Consider the following 16,432-nt stretch of genomic DNA (forward strand, 5'->3'; position numbering starts at 1 on the left):
ATATTAATCACTTAAATAAAACCTTCCTTGCCTTTAAGCAAGCAGTGTTCCAGACTCTTCTTATCAATGGTATTGGAAGTCTTAGATCATGGTTTGCATGTTGTAGTAACAAGTAGAAACAGTATACAAGCTGTTTAATATGGGTGACCATCTGGCATAAAACTTCAATTTGTGAATAGAAGTTAACCTGTGAACTCCAACCCTCCTCATTTTTTCAGAATTAGTATGAGAAGATACTTAAATAATGAGACACCATCCTTGTAAAAATGTTATAGAAGCAGTCTCAGTACATACGAAGAATAACTTAAGCTACTGTTCTATATACAAAGGCAGTGGGTTTTTTGTTTAGTTGGTTTAGTTTGTTTAAAGAAAAAAAGAAAAATAACACTCTCACCAGTCATCTGAAGGCTGGGTTGTCTTCGCGCTTCCAGAGCTTGCTAATTATTTCATATTTAATAAATTACTTTAACAAGTAAAAAGGAAATCAGGAACAAGTTTAAAAAATCAGTACTTAAATCGGAATCGAACGACCATTTCCTACATTTATATTTAATGTCATTAACATTCTAGCTGTTCCAGTTTTACCAAATTACATGTGCATCTTAAAAGTCACTGTACAGAAAAGTTCTCTGAATTAGTCTTTTGTTTGATGGTTCAGCTTAGAGTAGAAAATAAATTCCAAAACTTGCACAAAACTGCTACTGTAGAAACAACTGTTGAATTCTAGAAGCTTAAGAAATTCTTTGCTGAAGTTTGAAAGCCAAAACATCTATCAAAAAGTTTTTTTTTTTTATAAAGTAGCATTTGCTTAAGTAAAATACATGTGTCAAATGCGTAGTGTACTTCATTGAACAGAATACCTCCATTATATTAGCAAGTAACAGTAGTTATAATAAGAGGTTTGCTCCAAAACTAATGCCTCTCATTTTATCATGTTGGCCCGCAACATCAGAAACATATGTTGGTAGCATGGCAGTACAGGTTGAATCTTCTTAGTGATTTAAAACAATTATTCTGTTACATTTTCTTGCCATGCAATAGAGAGTGGCAGGGAGACAGTCTGACAAAATAGCATCTGTATGAAGCAAAGGTGAGGAATTGAATTCCTCTGTGTGGAAGAAAAAAAAAAAATGGTACCCCCTGACAGTCATCAACACTTGCTGAATATTTATGGAAATAAATAGAAGGCATTACTTTCAGAGCACCTTATATATATTACCTTATAAGCAATTTCTGCATATAACTAAATGACAAATGATGTACAAAAGCAATGTTTAACTCTGCTGCCATGACGGTATTTAAAATAGGAGCAAAAAATTAAGTTGCTATGATTGGTCTGTAACCCAGCAATTTAAGATAGAACTGCTTAACAGCAATCCTTGGGCTGTGAGTTAGAGTCCTAATGTGGCTTCACTGTTGTGACTTGGAAATGACTACAGAAACCTGCTGACTTGGAATGGCAGTTGGTCAGAACTCAAATAGCAATTATTGTTTCTTTAAGCATTACATTTAACATTTAAACATTTTAAACTTTTAAGCATTTTTTTTTTAAACATGTAAAGTTAGCTTTTGATTTGTTAGTATTAAAAAAATAAGATAAATTGTTAAGCTTTGAAAATAACTGATCAGTGCTTTCATAATATATAGGAGGATCTGAATACTATTCTTGCCTATGATCATCATTCATTGATCTCTGCCCTTGCTTTGACCATTCCTACTTAGTGCCTTATGAAAGTTATGAAAGCCCCATTGAAGACAGTCCATTGTCTCAGCAGAAGATAGATAGTACACTGTGGTTCAAATTTATTTCTCCATTTGACTTGAACAGCAAAAGCAGGGCAAGAGTAGTTTTAGACTGCTCTGCCAAAAAGTATTACAAAATGTACTTGTTTTTAAAGCACACAGTTCTGTGCAGAGTATAAGGTGTAGTCTCATGTATAAGGTGTAGTCTCATATCTCAAATGAAGTTTTCCTTTATGTATGTTCATAAATTAACGGTATTTATAGCCATCTCTGTCCAGGCACCAACTGCTGAATGGAGTTTCTTTCCTTGCCTTCTGACAGCCTGAGGAAGTTCCCAAGATTGATGCACAGGCTGCAAACTTCGTGCCATTAGAATAGCAGTAGTTTGATATTGCATGCTGCCTGCAGAAGAACAAAACTGCTATTAGCAGCGTAAAGTCATCAAGGTTATGTAATTGGTTATCCACATGCATTGCTGGAAAATCGCTTAATGGGACCTGTGTATTTCACTGAACGCTTTTGAAAACAAACTAGAAAGCGTTTTTTAAACCTTCATTGAGCATAAACAGCAGTATACTAATTAAGTACGGCAATATTTTAACTACCAACAGGAGGATTTTTTGCAATTTAATCTAATTATTTAAAACAGATATATTTGAACAGTGCATGGAGATAACAACCACTGACAGTTTGAGATCAAATCTTGATTCATCATGGTAAAGGTAAGGAGGAGCTACGATGCTAAAATTCTTGCAAATTATATGCCAGAACAGTAAGCAAAGTTTATTCTACAGGTATTCCAAATGCAGAACCTACAAACCAGTCAGTGACAGCACACTGTATGCTTCTGTCTATGCAGGAGAACTGGAATGAATCGCTCAGTGAAAGCAACGCACTGTTTAAAGCTTCAGTCCAGCACAGGTAGGGAAGAAGGTTGATTGTTTTTTGTTTGTTTTTTAACTGATAGAGAAATAAAGTTCCTACAACTTTGTTACAAGAATAGTAACTGTTATACACAGTATAACTTTCCCTTTAAACAAAAGGAATACTTCAAATGCTAATAGATGATGGTATTAATCATATAATGGCTTGGGTTTGGAAGAGACCTCAAAGACAATCCAGTTCCAACTCCCACACCATGGCAGGGTTGCCAGCTGCAAAATCAGGCACTAGATTAGGTTGCCCAGAGTTCCATCCAACCTGGCCTTTTATACCTTGTGGAACATCCACAGCTTTCCCAGGCAACCTGTTCCAAAGCCTCACCACCTTCTGTTTGAAAACTTCCCCCTAATATCTAAACCTCCCTTTTTTTAGTTTAAAATTGTTTTCCCTTGTCCTGTCACTATCAGACCATGTTAAAAGTCGTCCTCCCTCCTGATTAAAAGCTCCTTTTAAGTATTGGACATGTCATAGTGCAGATCACAGAGAAGGTAGCTGAGGCTTTTGTGACATTCTCATAGCAAACCTAGTAATGGTTCAATAAGTTGACACTAAAAGCAATGTTCAGAAACATAGAAGAAAGAACTACTGTTCCCATTCACTTAAGCACAATTATTGTGTTTAAAAATGCTAACAATGCATGCATCAACTCCAGTTTTTGTCATGTGTTAACTGCCAAGACAATGCTAGAGATAAAAAGACTAAATTAGACTGGTTGGGGCAATAGTTTTTTGTCATGCTTTGTGATTTTAGTAATCAGTAAGAACTGAGGTCAAGCGACAAAGACATTAGTACCAGTAATTTTCTCATGTGGGATGGGAAAAACTGTTGTTTGCATAGAAGCCTAACTTATGGCTCATTGCAAAGTCACAAAATTTAACTAGTCCACAATATAAAGCTTAAGTTTCACAACTGTGCAACAGTGTGCTATAGAAACCACACTGAATGTGAGGGAAGAACCTTTCGGTTCCACGCACTGAAGTTTTAAATAAATTTGAATTAATGCATCTTTCGCACTCCAAACAGCAGATTTTCTCACAGAACATGCAGGTATAGTCAAGGTAATTGAACAATTACTTCACCTGTTTGATATTATCTTCAGTTACAAATGAGAGAAACTGTCATATCACTAACAGATGGAAGAATATTTAGGAGTGAGATTTAGTGAATTTTCAATGTATAATTAACTTGACAGGAATAAATTTATAGTTATCTAAAAATGGTCCTATTGGTAGAAGTTGAATTTTTCTGAATTGTACATTACTGTAAGACTTTATCTCTTTGTAGACAAAAGTACTTAATGCTGAGCCCTCACTAGAGGATTTTAGATGCTTGACAATTACTGAGTACTTGACATTAATTGTTCTAAGAGGAAGGGGTTTTGGGAACTGCTCATTCTTCAACTTTAGTTTTTACTGATTGAACATCTAATTCAGTGTGACATAAATTCTACAAACACAGCAGTCTATCACCACTCGGATTAAATGAGGTTTTGTGCAAGAGGCTTCTGTATCCTTTAAGTTTTGAGGTATGGTTACCATTGACTATTTGAACATAAAGCTACCTAACAAAAAAATTTCTTACATGTGTGTAGACACCAACGACAGCTAAGCATTCAGTAGTTTAGAGTTTGCTTTTTTTTTTTTCCCCCCTTCTTCTTCCTCCCCAACATGTCTGGACTAACAACTCTTCAACAGAGGCAGTGAGGTACAGTTCTCATACAGGGTTAAAGTTGGGATCTGACTAGGTCAGACTTTCACAACAAGAAACCCAAAGCTGAGAGCATCTAACAGGTTTTAGGATCTGCACGTCCAACTGCTGATTTAATCTGCATTGGTATCTTGAAAAAAGAAAGGCCCTGTGTTACAATTGATAAAGTTCTACAGCTTTTCATCATCCTGAATTAGAGCAATCACTTAGTCCATTTTGTTTAAGTGAGAGGTGGCCTGTTGCTAAGAGTTGAGATGAGGGATACTTAACAGTATTTACCTCTCCCCTTGTACGGTATCATCATCAGATGCCCAGAAGAGATGCTCCAGTTGGTGAATCCCTGAAGAGACCAGTTCCAACTCAGAGTCAAACTCCTCTCTGGAAGTAGAATTGTCATTATTAAAGATTAAAATGAACAGACTGAATAGGTGACAATACCCAAGCCTATTCAGTGGATAAGGAATTGGTTGAATGGTCACAGACAGTGAGTTGTGATCATTGGCTCTAAATCCAGGTGGATGTCAGTGACAAGTGGCAACCCCAAAGAGTCCATTTTAGGACCAGTGCTCTTCAACATTTTTATCAGTTATCTATATTGTGGGATTGAGCGTACCTTCAGCAAATTGGCTAATAACATGAAGTGGTGAAACTGATACAACAGAAGGAAGAGTCCAGAGGGGCCAGCATGATCTTGAAAAGTGAATCCACAAGGATTCAATAAAGCCAAATGCAAGGTGCTGCACTTGGACTGGGGATGTGTATAGACTGGGAAAAGAACTCACTGAGAGCACTCCTGAAGAGAAGTAATCTGGTACTTTCAAGGGTAAAAGGCTCAACATGAACCAACAGCATGCGCTAGCAGCCCAGAAGGTCAACTGTTTCCTAGGGCGCATCAAAAGAGGGATGGCCAGCAGGGCAAGGGAGGTGATTGTTCCCCTCTGCACTGCCCTTGTAAGACCCCATCAGAAGTACAGCATCCTGGTTTGGGGCCCTCAATACAAGAAGTATGTTGAGCTGTTGGAGCAGGTCCAGAGGAGGCCACAAAGATATTCAGAGGGCTAAAACATCTCACCAATGAAGAAAAGTGAGGGATCTGGGCTTGTTCAGTCTGGAGATGAGAAGGCTCTGAGGACACCTCATTTCAGCCTTCCAGTACTTCAGGGGAGCTTAAAGACAGGACGGAGGTAGGCTTTTTATGTGGACAGACAGTGATAGAAGAAGGGGAAATGGTTTTAATCTAAGGGTCCCCTCTCTTAGTTAAGATATTAGTATGAATTTTTTTACTCAAAGGGTAATGAGGCACTGGAACAGGTTGTCTGGAGTAGTTGTGGATACCCCACCCCCTAGAAGGGCTCAAGGCCAGGTTACATGGAGCACTGGGCAGTCTGATCTAGCATGTGGCAGCCCTGCCCACAGCAGGGTAGGGGGTTGGAATTAAATGATCTTAAGGTCACCCGTGCCATTCTATGATTGCTTCTGTGATCTTGAGTCAGATGCTGTTTGTTGTAACTAATAATTTAAATCTTCTAATAGTATATTGTCTCAGTGGAATAGGTTAACAACTTTTATCTTGCCTTTAATCTTAAGAGATACTGTAGTCATAGCAACAATAACTAAAAAAGAAAAAAAGAACAGTAAGGTTTACAAAAGAATGCGGCTTACATTCTTCTGCTGGCAGGAGTAGGTGATGAATAGAGGCTCTTCAGTGCTGCTGATGCTCTCCTTGATCTCAAGAGTGGGACAGCATCTTCACCACGCCAAGATGGGAAACCCCTCAATTTTGTATGTTCTGACAACCTTGTTGGCCATAGCAAGCATCTTCTGCTGGATCTTGGAGTGCATTTGGAACTAGCTGCTGGAGTAATGCTGTTCATACTAAGGCAAGGTGTTTGTACTGTTCTTTTCTTGGAAAAACTGGTTGCAAAGCTGCTGCCGATGTCTTCAGCTGGAAAGGTCACAGTCGAATGTCCTGGGCTTTGGCAAGTCTTCTGTATTTTCTGTAAGATGCATTAGACAGACATGTTAACCTAAATGAGTCCATCAGTCTATTGTTTGGAACCAGAAAGATGAGGAAGCCTCTCTGAGCTGAATCCCTAACTCTCTTTCTCATATTAGGTTTAGTTTAGTATGAATGCTTTTCTTGTGTACCCATTTGGGTTGAATATTTGCTCCCCTAATCCTTGGAACTTGTCAAGGACTTCTGTATGCTTTAGTTGAAAAGCAACTGCTGATTTTCTGCAAGAAAGATACATGCTTACATGCATCCTTAATACATGCTGATTAACTTGAAGTCTGCCACCAACGGTAAGAACAATACAAACTTCAGACTTTGCTAACGTACTACTACCAACTGAATTTTATGAGTCCAAATTATGCTGACAATTCAGAAGAACATCCTAATAAATAATGCGGGTACAAGAATGATTAAATATATATAATATATAAAACTATACCTTTCTCAGAAACAATTATTTGCAAGCAATGGCAGTCTACCCACATTCTTCCTCATGAGGGCTGCTCTGTCTTACATGATGCAGTAAGGGAAAAGGTTTTGCTTGAACTACTTCCCATATTCCTACTTTTCATTTTCTTTCTTGTTCTATCATAGCCATAATTTATCCAGATAATAAAGGCAAGAGTTACCTAGCAGGAATAATAAAATTTGACTAGTTCATATAATTATAGGCTATCTTGAGCTGAGAGGGACCCATAAGGATAGTCAGGTCAAACCCCTGCCTACAAACAGGGCCACCCAAAACTGAAATCCTATGTCTGAGAGCATTGTGCAAATGCTTGAGCTCCAGCAGCTAGGGGCTGTGACCACTGCCCTGGGGAGCTCTTCCATTCCCATCACCCTCTGGTGCAGAATCTTTCCCCAACCATCTTTCCCCAACCTCCACTTGACCCTCCCCAATGCAGCTCCATGACATTCCCTCAGGTCCTGTCATCAGAGGTCATCAGAAAGCAGAACTCAGAGAGACCCTTTGCTCTTCTGTGAGAGAGCTGTAGGCCACCAAGAGGCCTCCCCTCCTCTATGCTGAACAAACTTAAGTAACCTCATGTGTCTTCCTTGCTAGACCCTTCACCATCCTTGTAGCCTTTGGACACCTTCCAATAGCTTTTATGTTCTAGAGCCAACCACTACATTGTGCAGTACAGAGGATAAACTCTAAGGAGTACGTGCAAGTCCAACAATCTTACTACTGAAATTGAAGCAAAAAAATAGACACTACCTACGTGTCACTGCAAAGACAAAGTACCTGTGACACTGTTCCAAAAGCATTTCTTGCTGTTCTTGTAATACTTTGGAGCACTTGGCTCTTCTTTCTTGCTTCCATGTTTTCCCAAAGTGGTGTCTCATGGAAATTCAGCTCTACTTGCTTTAACGGTATTCGCTTTCTTAGAGACATGCAGATAGTATTAAGAGAACTGAAAGCTGTTTTTCTCTTGAATTTGTCTGGTACAGGCCTCTCATTCTCAAAGTCAGCTAAAAGCAGGTGTCTCTGCCAGTCCATTGTTGCCCTGACGTTTTGAAGCATAGATGCCATCTTGTTCCTGTTCTTCATCAAATAAAATAATGATAATAAGAAGAAAAATTAGAGCAAGGTACACCAGTGTGGAAAAGGAGAAATGGAAACTGTTCTATAATACATTTAGCTACATTTACCTAAAACAACAAAAGTAGAGCCAAGCAAGTGTTTTACTTCTGAGCTAGAAAGAAGAAAACACGAATTTCTACAGCTATTTATGTATGTCTGTGAGCAAGTCTTATTTGATTTTCAGGACATCAGTCCTGGTAAACTGTGAGACTCAATCTTGTAAAGTAGAATAGACTTTAACTGCAAGTTAAGCCAAGGTCTAACACAAAATTTTTGGCTTTATTAAATCAGCCTTCTACTCCCAGGCAAGTTTGCAGAGTTCCTATGTCTCCTGCCTGAAAACTTACACTTTAGTCACTGTTACAACTGCAGATAGACTAGTCCAAAAGTGGGCATGACTGCTAGTGACAAAAGAAAAGCGAGAAGGGCTAAAATGCCCGTTGCTTATAATGACCTGTAAAAACATTAAGTATGTATTCTAAATTCCTAATTTTCACTAGCTCATTTGCAAAATGTACTGCTATTAGTTTGAAAAGCAACTGAAATGCAGATGTACTTTAGCAACATGAATTAAGAGTGAATTTTACCAATACTTCATTAAGAATTAGACATACAGTGGAGCAAAAATAAACAAAAAAACTGGGAGACTTCTGCCATCATTACATTACTATTACAAAACTCTCCATATATTCCTTATTAAATCTCATTTCCTAAATAGCCCCCACCTCTCAGAAGTGTTCTAATTTATCTCAAAATGCAAGAAATTAATGAAGTCTGTTAAATCCAAAAACGTTCAGGGTATTAACACTTTCAGCAGCAAGGAAAGGCTCGTAATTGAGCAGTGTCAGTTAACCAACTACCCCATATCTTATCCCGCTTCTTTGTGATAAGATGACGTCTACTGTTGGTTAATCGATGCCGTCGCGCTCAGCCGCGGCCGCACCCGCAGAGCCGCTCCCGCACCGCGAGCTGCCGCGACGAACGGCTGAAACCACAATAAGAAGGGCGGTGAAGGCGAAAATACTAAGGCTGGAGGAGACAAAGTGTCCTCGTACGGCAGGAAGCATGGGCCGCGACCGCACGGCTCTACGCATTACTTGCCTTGGGTCTGTACTTACGCAGGCAGGAGACCGAGACGGGACAGAATACCGCCGGCGGACAACCGTCTCGACCGCCGCGTTCAAATGCAGCCGCGCCTGCTCTCTGATTGGCGGCGCTGCATTCCGCTCGCCCCATTGGCTGCCGCCTCTCGCACGCGCGGCGGCTGTTAGACCGTGAGGTGACCGCGCCCAGTAGGGTCAGGGCGGTCGTGCTGCGCGCCGGTCTCGCCCGCCGCCGCGAGCGCAGGTAGATGCGGGAACGGAGAATGACGTGAAAGACGAGGGGGTAGGCAATGGTACGTCCCGACAAGCAACAGGAGCACATCTGCAACGAAGCTACAGGTGCTGCACAGTGGTCGGTGGCCACGTGACCATTCTTGTTTCTGATAATCCGTTACGAGCCAGAGGCCTAGGAAAGCTTTTTAATTATTGCTTTCTTCTGATATATTGATGATTCCAGACTTCAGATGACTCCACCCACTGTCTTCTGCAACTGGAGGAGGTAGAGATGTAGATTGCACAGTGCTGGATCAGAAACCACTTGGACTGTCTTTCAGCAAATCAGGCAGATAAAAAACAAAGTGCTGAGAAAGTGGTGTGTATTCCTTAGAATCCTACCCTACAGGGAAACAAGACAGCTTGGGTATTAGGAGAAATGTCTTCTCAGAAAGAGTGGCCAGGTGTTGAAACAGCCTTCCTGAGAAGTGGCAGTCATAGTCTGGAAAAATTCCATAACTGTGGAGATGCAGCACCAAGGGATCGGGCTAGTGGGAAAGGGGGTTTGTGCTTCGTGAGGTCTTTTTTCATCTTAAAGATATGATTCTGTGTAGAGCATTTATCTATAAAACACTTTTACCTGAAAAATTGCTCTTGGTGCAGCAGCTTCCATTATCCCCTTCCTCCTCCCCCCCCCCCCCGCAATGTTTTCCTGCCTTCAAACTCAGCAGCTGACTGCTACGCACACACACAGCTTACCCTTATCCTAGAGGCATAGCTGGTCTGCCCACTGGCAGTGCTTTTTGAGTTCCACCATTGATTTGTTATCATACTTTCCATGACTTCTAAAGCACTACAGTTTTGTTGTTGTTTGTTTAAGATTTTTTTTTTTCCCCCAAGTTCTACATGATGGCATGTATACCCTTTTGCATTCATGTGCTACAGTAGGGGCAGATGGATCTCAGTAAATAATTCCTTATTAATAGAAATGTATTTCTACATATTACAGCATATATGCTTTTTTTTTTTCCTGCCAATCCACTTTAAGGATTCCAGATAGGAAGAGGCACAACAAATCTGTAACTATGTTCCACTGTACATACCCTTGCCCCCAACCTCTGTGTAGTAAAGGTTTCAAGGTAATTAAAGGATAACCTAAAAACAAAACTCTTTGTGGGGTAAGGGGTGTTGTGAGTCCTAAATAACAAGGAAAGCGAGGTAGTAATCACAGTCCCATGACTTATTTAAGGGTCATTGCTGACAGCTACGATTTTTGTACCAAGGGGAAAAGAATAGACATGGTGCTAATAGAACAGAGGGTGCATACTAATATAGAAATAATGCATGACAGAACAGTCCCAATCCAAAAGGGAAGCAACAAGGCAAAGTTGAATTGGGCAGCCAGCCAGCCTTACCTTATAGGCCTGTTAATGAAATTAGAAATTTCTGAGCCTTTGCAGTTGTAAAGAGGCTCTCAAGAGACCTACGTTTCTTTATCTTCTTACAATATCCGTTATCTTCATTTGTTACAATTTTGTTACACCAAGTGTAACACTATAATGTAATGGAACATACAGCAATAGTGGAGAGGCAAAGTCTTTAGCTGCAGCAAAGAAGGACAAGCCTAAATGCAGCTATTACAGGAACAAAGATAAAAAAAACTGCTTACCTTCGGAGGGCATCAGGTAGGCAGGCATCTCCAGCAAGATACCCTCACCTCCACTGCCAACCCTTAAATGAAGTCTGAGAAGGGGTGGATCTTGGCTTCAGCCCTTCCTGTCACTCAGGTACATTGCATGCAGCTGAACTTCCCTGGGCTGGCCTTGCCTTCCCACCAGGTGCTCCATCACTGCTTTAGCATTTCCACTACACCAAGGAAATTTCTCATACAAATGAGGAAAGAGACTGTTTAAAGATTGGCATCATCTAATTTTTAGTTGTTTTGTCTTCTGGTCATGCTAGCAATCTAGCAATTAAGCCTTAATTTTAGAGTAGATCATATAGATCAGTATCCCCAGCTGTTGTTCTTTGTTTGTTTTTTTTTGTTCTTTTTGTTTTTTTTGTTCTTTGTTGTTTTTTTGTTCTTTGTTTGTTTTTTTTGTTCTTTGTTTTTTTTTTCTTTTTGTTTTTTTTGTTCTGTTTTTTTTGTTCTTTGTTTTGTTTTTAAATTCTCAAGAGCTAAGCAGTGGTTTGCCGAGTGGACATCGTAATATGCACGCTATAGATATAGGAAGTACCTGCATTTTGTGTTTTTGCCTCACTGCAGAAGTACTAACAAAATACAAGTTTTCCCCATGCATGGCTGTTGGCAGAGACAACTGATACCCTGATCTGTATAAAATGTCTTGTGAAAGCAAGCATTGAGCAGATACATGGAAGGTAATTTGCATTTCACAGCTGAAGTTTGCAATTCATAAATGAAGAAATATGGAATGCATTGTTTCCCTGTTTGGATGTTTACTGCTCAGTTGCTTGATCCAATTTATCCAGGTGGTGAAAAGTGATAATAACAAACATATAGCCTGCACCTATGTCTGCAGATTATGGCTTGTATTTTCCTGTTCCTGAGATGACCAAGCAAGTCTCTTTGAGTGTCTTCACCTCAGCCCAGCTAACTTGGTCCAAGTCAGTTTTGTTTGCCCTAGCATAAATTCAGTTGTGACATCACAAAGGTTACCTCTTTGTTTCATGGCAATGACTGAACTTGGGAGAGGAAGGGGCAGGAGGAGGTACAGAAAATAAATCATGAACACAGGTGGGAAACTATCAGTCAGATCTGGAAAGGTGCTCAGGGAGCTGAATACTAGCCTTAAGACTTGAACTGGTAACTTCTTGTGATGTTATTTTCTTCTGTGTTTCACTATTATACCTGATCTCCTGTTCACTATCCTTCTTCCTATCCACTGGAGGAAAACAGAAGAACATCTTGCTTGAGCAAAGCGATAGAACAGCTTATAGCGCTTATTACTCTCAACAGGGATTGTACCTCCACCAATTGCAGGGTACTGCCTCAGGTTTTCTGGACAAGTACTCTGAAGATTTAAGAATGGCAATTTGCATAGCTTTTGCACAGATCACTGTTCATCTCAGTGCAGCCCAGAACTCTAGGTATCAGGCCTTTATAATCATTGAATATACAGATGTTATAATTACGAAATAAACAAGAGTTTGACTAAGCAGGTTATTATACCAAAAGAAAATAGAGTGCTTACCTGTGCCCTGGGTTCACTGTAAAACCCCAAAGGAGAGATCTTCAGAAAGAGATCCTTCCCCACTGGCAGTCAGCTCTTAAATGGGTCTAGGAGAGGTAGAGTCAGGCTCCACCCCTTCCAGCATCACAGATGAATTGCCTTCACCTGTGCTCCCAGGGCTGACTCATTGCTCACCTCAGGGGAGCAATCAGAGGTTCAGGCCATGATTCAGCAATTCCCATACAAGGCCCCAAACCATTATCAATTGCAACAACTGCTCTGTTATCGTATCATTTCCTTGTTTAGCCAGACTAAAAGCCAAAATGTTCAATGATGTGTTCTGTGCTCTTACTGTGATTGTTTTTTATTCATTGTTGGTTTTTCTCTTTTAATTTAGGTTAGACCATAGTTTAGACGCAAGAACTTGGATCCTGACAACTTGAATACAGAGGCAAAGAAAGAACTATTGCTTTTGGATGTAAAAAAAGGCAACTTTTAGCTATTTGCTTCAAAGGCTATCCTGTGGGAATTACAAGGCATTTCATTTAGCTAGCAAATTCATTCATCTACGTTTTGTTCTGCACTCAGAAGAGTTGTCAAGAAGTGTTTCCTCAATGGAGGATGACAGTGACCTTGAGCAGAGCTTCTGGGCTAATTTACCTGATGTCTGTCTGAGGCATGTCTTCCATTGGTTAGCTGACAAGGACAGATCTCAAGCTGCATTGGTCTGTAAAAAATGGAATCAAGCCATGTACTCAGGATCCCTCTGGAGAACCAGAACCATCACATTCAATGGCCAACCATCAAGGGCACATGCATTTGAATTTGAAACTGCACTGTGGTACGTCAAGAAATTTGGCAAGTATTTGGAACACCTTGAAATCAAGCTATTGCATCCTTACAGTACTGTCTTTACCCGAAAATTTCAAGTGTCTATGAGAAGCCTTTTCTCACACCTGGGTAAATGTAACTGTCGCCTGGTATCCTTGAGCATCAAGCACCTGGAATTAGATCGCTTGGTCTGGAAAAACATAGTCAGGGCTCAGTTTATCAAGAACTTAGGTACCTTTCTGAAAAGAATGAGCAAACAGCTTAATTATCTCAACTTAAAAGGAGCAAGAGTAACCTTGGAAGAAGGCTGTGAGCTTCTGAATTCTCTGAGCTGCCTGACTAATAAAAGCTTTATATCTGAAATAAATATTGAGGATTTCTTCAGTCTCCATCTTCCTGTCTACAGCAGCACCTTGTTCCACCATACTGTGTCCAAGTTCCACAGCCTGACTATCCTGACTTTCAATTATAACTGTGTCTCTGATGAACTGCTGGACAATCTGTGTAAGAACAGTGCTCATTGCCTGTGCACGTTGAATATCAAATGTCATATCCATGACCCCCATGGGCAAGTGGTCTGGGGAATGTCATGGGCCAACTTGGCCAAAAGAGCCCCAAAATTGAATGTGAACTTCTACTTTGAAAGAGTCATGAAGCATGACCATCTAGCAAGGATCCTGCTAGTGGAGATACCAGTCAGGAGCATCAGTTTACGGAGCTGCTATTTCAGAGACCCAGACTGGATGATGAGACCTACTCTCACCAACATCCTTCCAGCCTACTGGCACGTGCTGCAGGTAAGTCAAGCAGTCATGACAACTCACTGCACAAAGCTAGGCAAAGTAATTGTATAGGCATTCTACGTAACCCTAGGAGTTGGTCATTCCAGTGTACCAGCTATATAGTCCAGTTCAAGTGATTGTTCTTGTACAGTTATAATGCCCATTATGCTGTTTTTCACAAATGTCACTTATGTCAGGTTGCTAAGCATGTTTTAGCATGATGAAAGTGTTTAGCATAAGATGCTAAAACACTCAAAAAATACTGGTGTTGTAAAGCAGCTATGAACAAAAGGAACCTTCAGGCAAGAAAGCATTATTTTTGTAGGAAAGCTGTTCAGTCAAAGCATTTTGGTATCACCAAGGACGTATCATGACGTAGCTGACTGTATAAATGAGCATCAAGTCTGTGTGTGCCTGAGAGAAGCACATGGCCTTATAAATGATGGTTACTGACAGATTTCTCTAAGGCCTAATGCATTGCAGAGTTTGCAATAGACATCACAGATCTGTAAAGCTTTCTAGAAATTGTTTTTAAATGTACTTTTAATCTTGAATTACCTCTGGTATGCAAAATAGTATCATGGCATGAGTTGTGGGTATAGCACCCAGTGGAAGTTGTCTGTCTCTTAGGATGGTATATAACGTAATGGAAAGCTCATCTTTATGGGAGAATGGAGATTACCATTGCATGTATTTTTGTCGTAATAAAAAAACGGTTCTCTGCTAATGTCAAGGTACACAGCTGATCTGCTGTCAGTCACTTCTGTTGGTAAAATTGGGAAACACTTTTGAAGTCTAGCTCATTGCAAGCTTTGTTTCATAGTACTGACTGTGTTCTTTCTTTTTGAAGAAATTAACCCTTGAAGTAAACAATTACAATGAGCTGCTGGATGATGAGCTGCTACAGCTCATCTTATCATGCAGGAGATTGTTTTTTCTGAAAGTCTGGGCATTTCTTAGTGTCACTTTTGTGGAGAGGTTGCTACATAATCGTGCAGAAAGGAAATGCTTTTTGACTACAATAAAGGTAAGACTTGATGCTTCAAAACTCCCATTATCTACCTTCCTCTCTTCCATATCCAGAGAAATGCTGAGATCCCCATAGTCCCGCAGTAAAGTTAGAGAAGGAAATGTTAATATAACTACCTTCCCTATATAATGTTTTAGCATTATAAGAATCCTGAGAACCACTTAGAAATGTGTCTTTCCAACCTACTAAGCCATAAGTAGGAATATTACGGAATATTATGTAAACTTAATAATCAGCACCAACCATTCCACAAGTCTCTGCTAGTCTATGGGTCCCCTTTGTCACCTCCTAGATTAAGCTAGGGCTTGTCTGTTCCACTCAGGCCTGGTACTCGGATCTGTGCTTAAATTGAAATTCAATCTCATTAAACAAAAGATATAAACAAAAGATATAAACAGATCTCACCAAAAAGGGATGTTGTATTGTATGTGGCCACTCCAAATGCAGCTGGTGTAAACCATGCTGTCATACTATTTTGCTTGCTGGATTCTAAATGTATTAGATCCAGAGCCATGCATATTCCAAGAATGTGTCAATCTTGAGGGTAAAAGGAACTTTCTTCTTCCCAAGAATTCTTTGGCAGAACATGAGTCATAATTTTCACTCAGTTCAGAGTGAGAACTGTAAGTAAATTTTAGGATTTTATTCTAAGAATCTGGCTTCTCCATATTCTTCAGTAGTAACAAAGGCTTACTTTTGCTATGAGCTTTAATGGGCTGAGACTGCTGCACGTAACTGAGACATGACTGCCATTCATTCTCAAAGGTCAGGATTTACACATCCCGACAGGAGACCAGGGAAGAGGAGCAACTGTTGCACAATATTTACAAGAAGTTCAAAAATCTGATTGACTCAGAGCTTAACTATTTTGTCATCACCTATCCACTGGAGTAAAGCCACAAGGAGTTACGTCTGCAAATGATGAACAAATCCTTTCGAGATCTTGAATCTTGTCAGCATGCCTCTGAAAGGGAGATACCATCGTATGCAAAGGACAATTTTACTATGCTCTGGATTAAAGTGTTGGATTTGGGAATCAGCCTCCTATGTCTCCAGTATCACTTATTCTTGCCATTTTTTTTGTTTTCCCTCACCAGAACCAGAAGCAGCAGTGAGCTCTTTCTCAGCCTTTGTAGGCACCTCTGGTAAAGATAAGGCTCTTTTCTTCATTCAGCACTTCCCATTGTAGAGTTTCAAATAGCTTACCAGTGAGGCGTTTGTTTCCATTTTACAAATAGGAAAACTGAGACATGGAGTGAGGAAACAATTAGTCCAAAAATCAACCTTGGCT

The 16,432-nt window shown here is 40.1% G+C and overlaps 3 protein-coding genes across 3 annotated transcripts in view; 2 read left to right on the forward strand and 1 right to left on the reverse strand.

Moving 5' to 3' along the window:
• Window positions 1–6,204, forward strand: part of PITPNM3 (PITPNM family member 3) — a 66,165-nt gene extending 59,961 nt beyond the window's left edge. Inside the window, exons 21-22 of the mRNA XM_085240801.1 lie at window positions 2,603–2,664; window positions 6,071–6,204. Of these exons, the coding sequence (XP_085096927.1) occupies window positions 2,603–2,616 (14 nt within the window). The 3' untranslated portion in view covers window positions 2,617–2,664; window positions 6,071–6,204. The remainder of the gene's footprint in view (window positions 1–2,602; window positions 2,665–6,070) is intronic.
• Window positions 1,780–9,988, reverse strand: PIMREG (PICALM interacting mitotic regulator). Its single transcript, XM_010721946.4, is given in 7 exon segments — window positions 1,780–2,036; window positions 2,039–2,116; window positions 2,118–2,145; window positions 4,672–4,770; window positions 6,055–6,389; window positions 7,653–7,952; window positions 9,093–9,988. Coding segments are annotated over 7 exon segments (1,209 nt in total). The 5' UTR covers window positions 9,417–9,988; the 3' UTR covers window positions 1,780–1,991.
• FBXO39 (F-box protein 39) lies at window positions 9,250–16,183 on the forward strand. Its single transcript, XM_010721943.3, has 4 exons — window positions 9,250–9,433; window positions 12,896–14,126; window positions 14,962–15,138; window positions 15,907–16,183. The coding sequence occupies exons 2-4, from the start codon at window positions 13,113–13,115 to the stop codon at window positions 16,033–16,035; spliced, it is 1,320 nt and encodes a 439-aa protein (XP_010720245.1). The 5' UTR covers window positions 9,250–9,433; window positions 12,896–13,112; the 3' UTR covers window positions 16,036–16,183.
• Window positions 16,184–16,432: the final 249 nt, after the last annotated feature.

The sequence above is a fragment of the Meleagris gallopavo genome, chromosome 21 (genome assembly GCF_905368555.1).
Source record: "Meleagris gallopavo chromosome 21, MGAL_WU_HG_1.1, whole genome shotgun sequence".
Classification (NCBI taxonomy): Eukaryota; Metazoa; Chordata; class Aves; order Galliformes; family Phasianidae; genus Meleagris; species Meleagris gallopavo.

Bases quoted from the DNA above. Each gene is read 5' to 3' on its own strand.
- FBXO39 (XM_010721943.3), top strand. From the start codon at position 13,113: ATGGAGGATGACAGTGACCTTGAGCAGAGCTTCTGGGCTAATTTACCT. The intron at 14,127-14,961 runs GTAAGTCAAGCA...TTCTTTTTGAAG, and splicing joins CCTACTGGCACGTGCTGCAG to AAATTAACCCTTGAAGTAAA. The intron at 15,139-15,906 runs GTAAGACTTGAT...TCATTCTCAAAG, and splicing joins GCTTTTTGACTACAATAAAG to GTCAGGATTTACACATCCCG.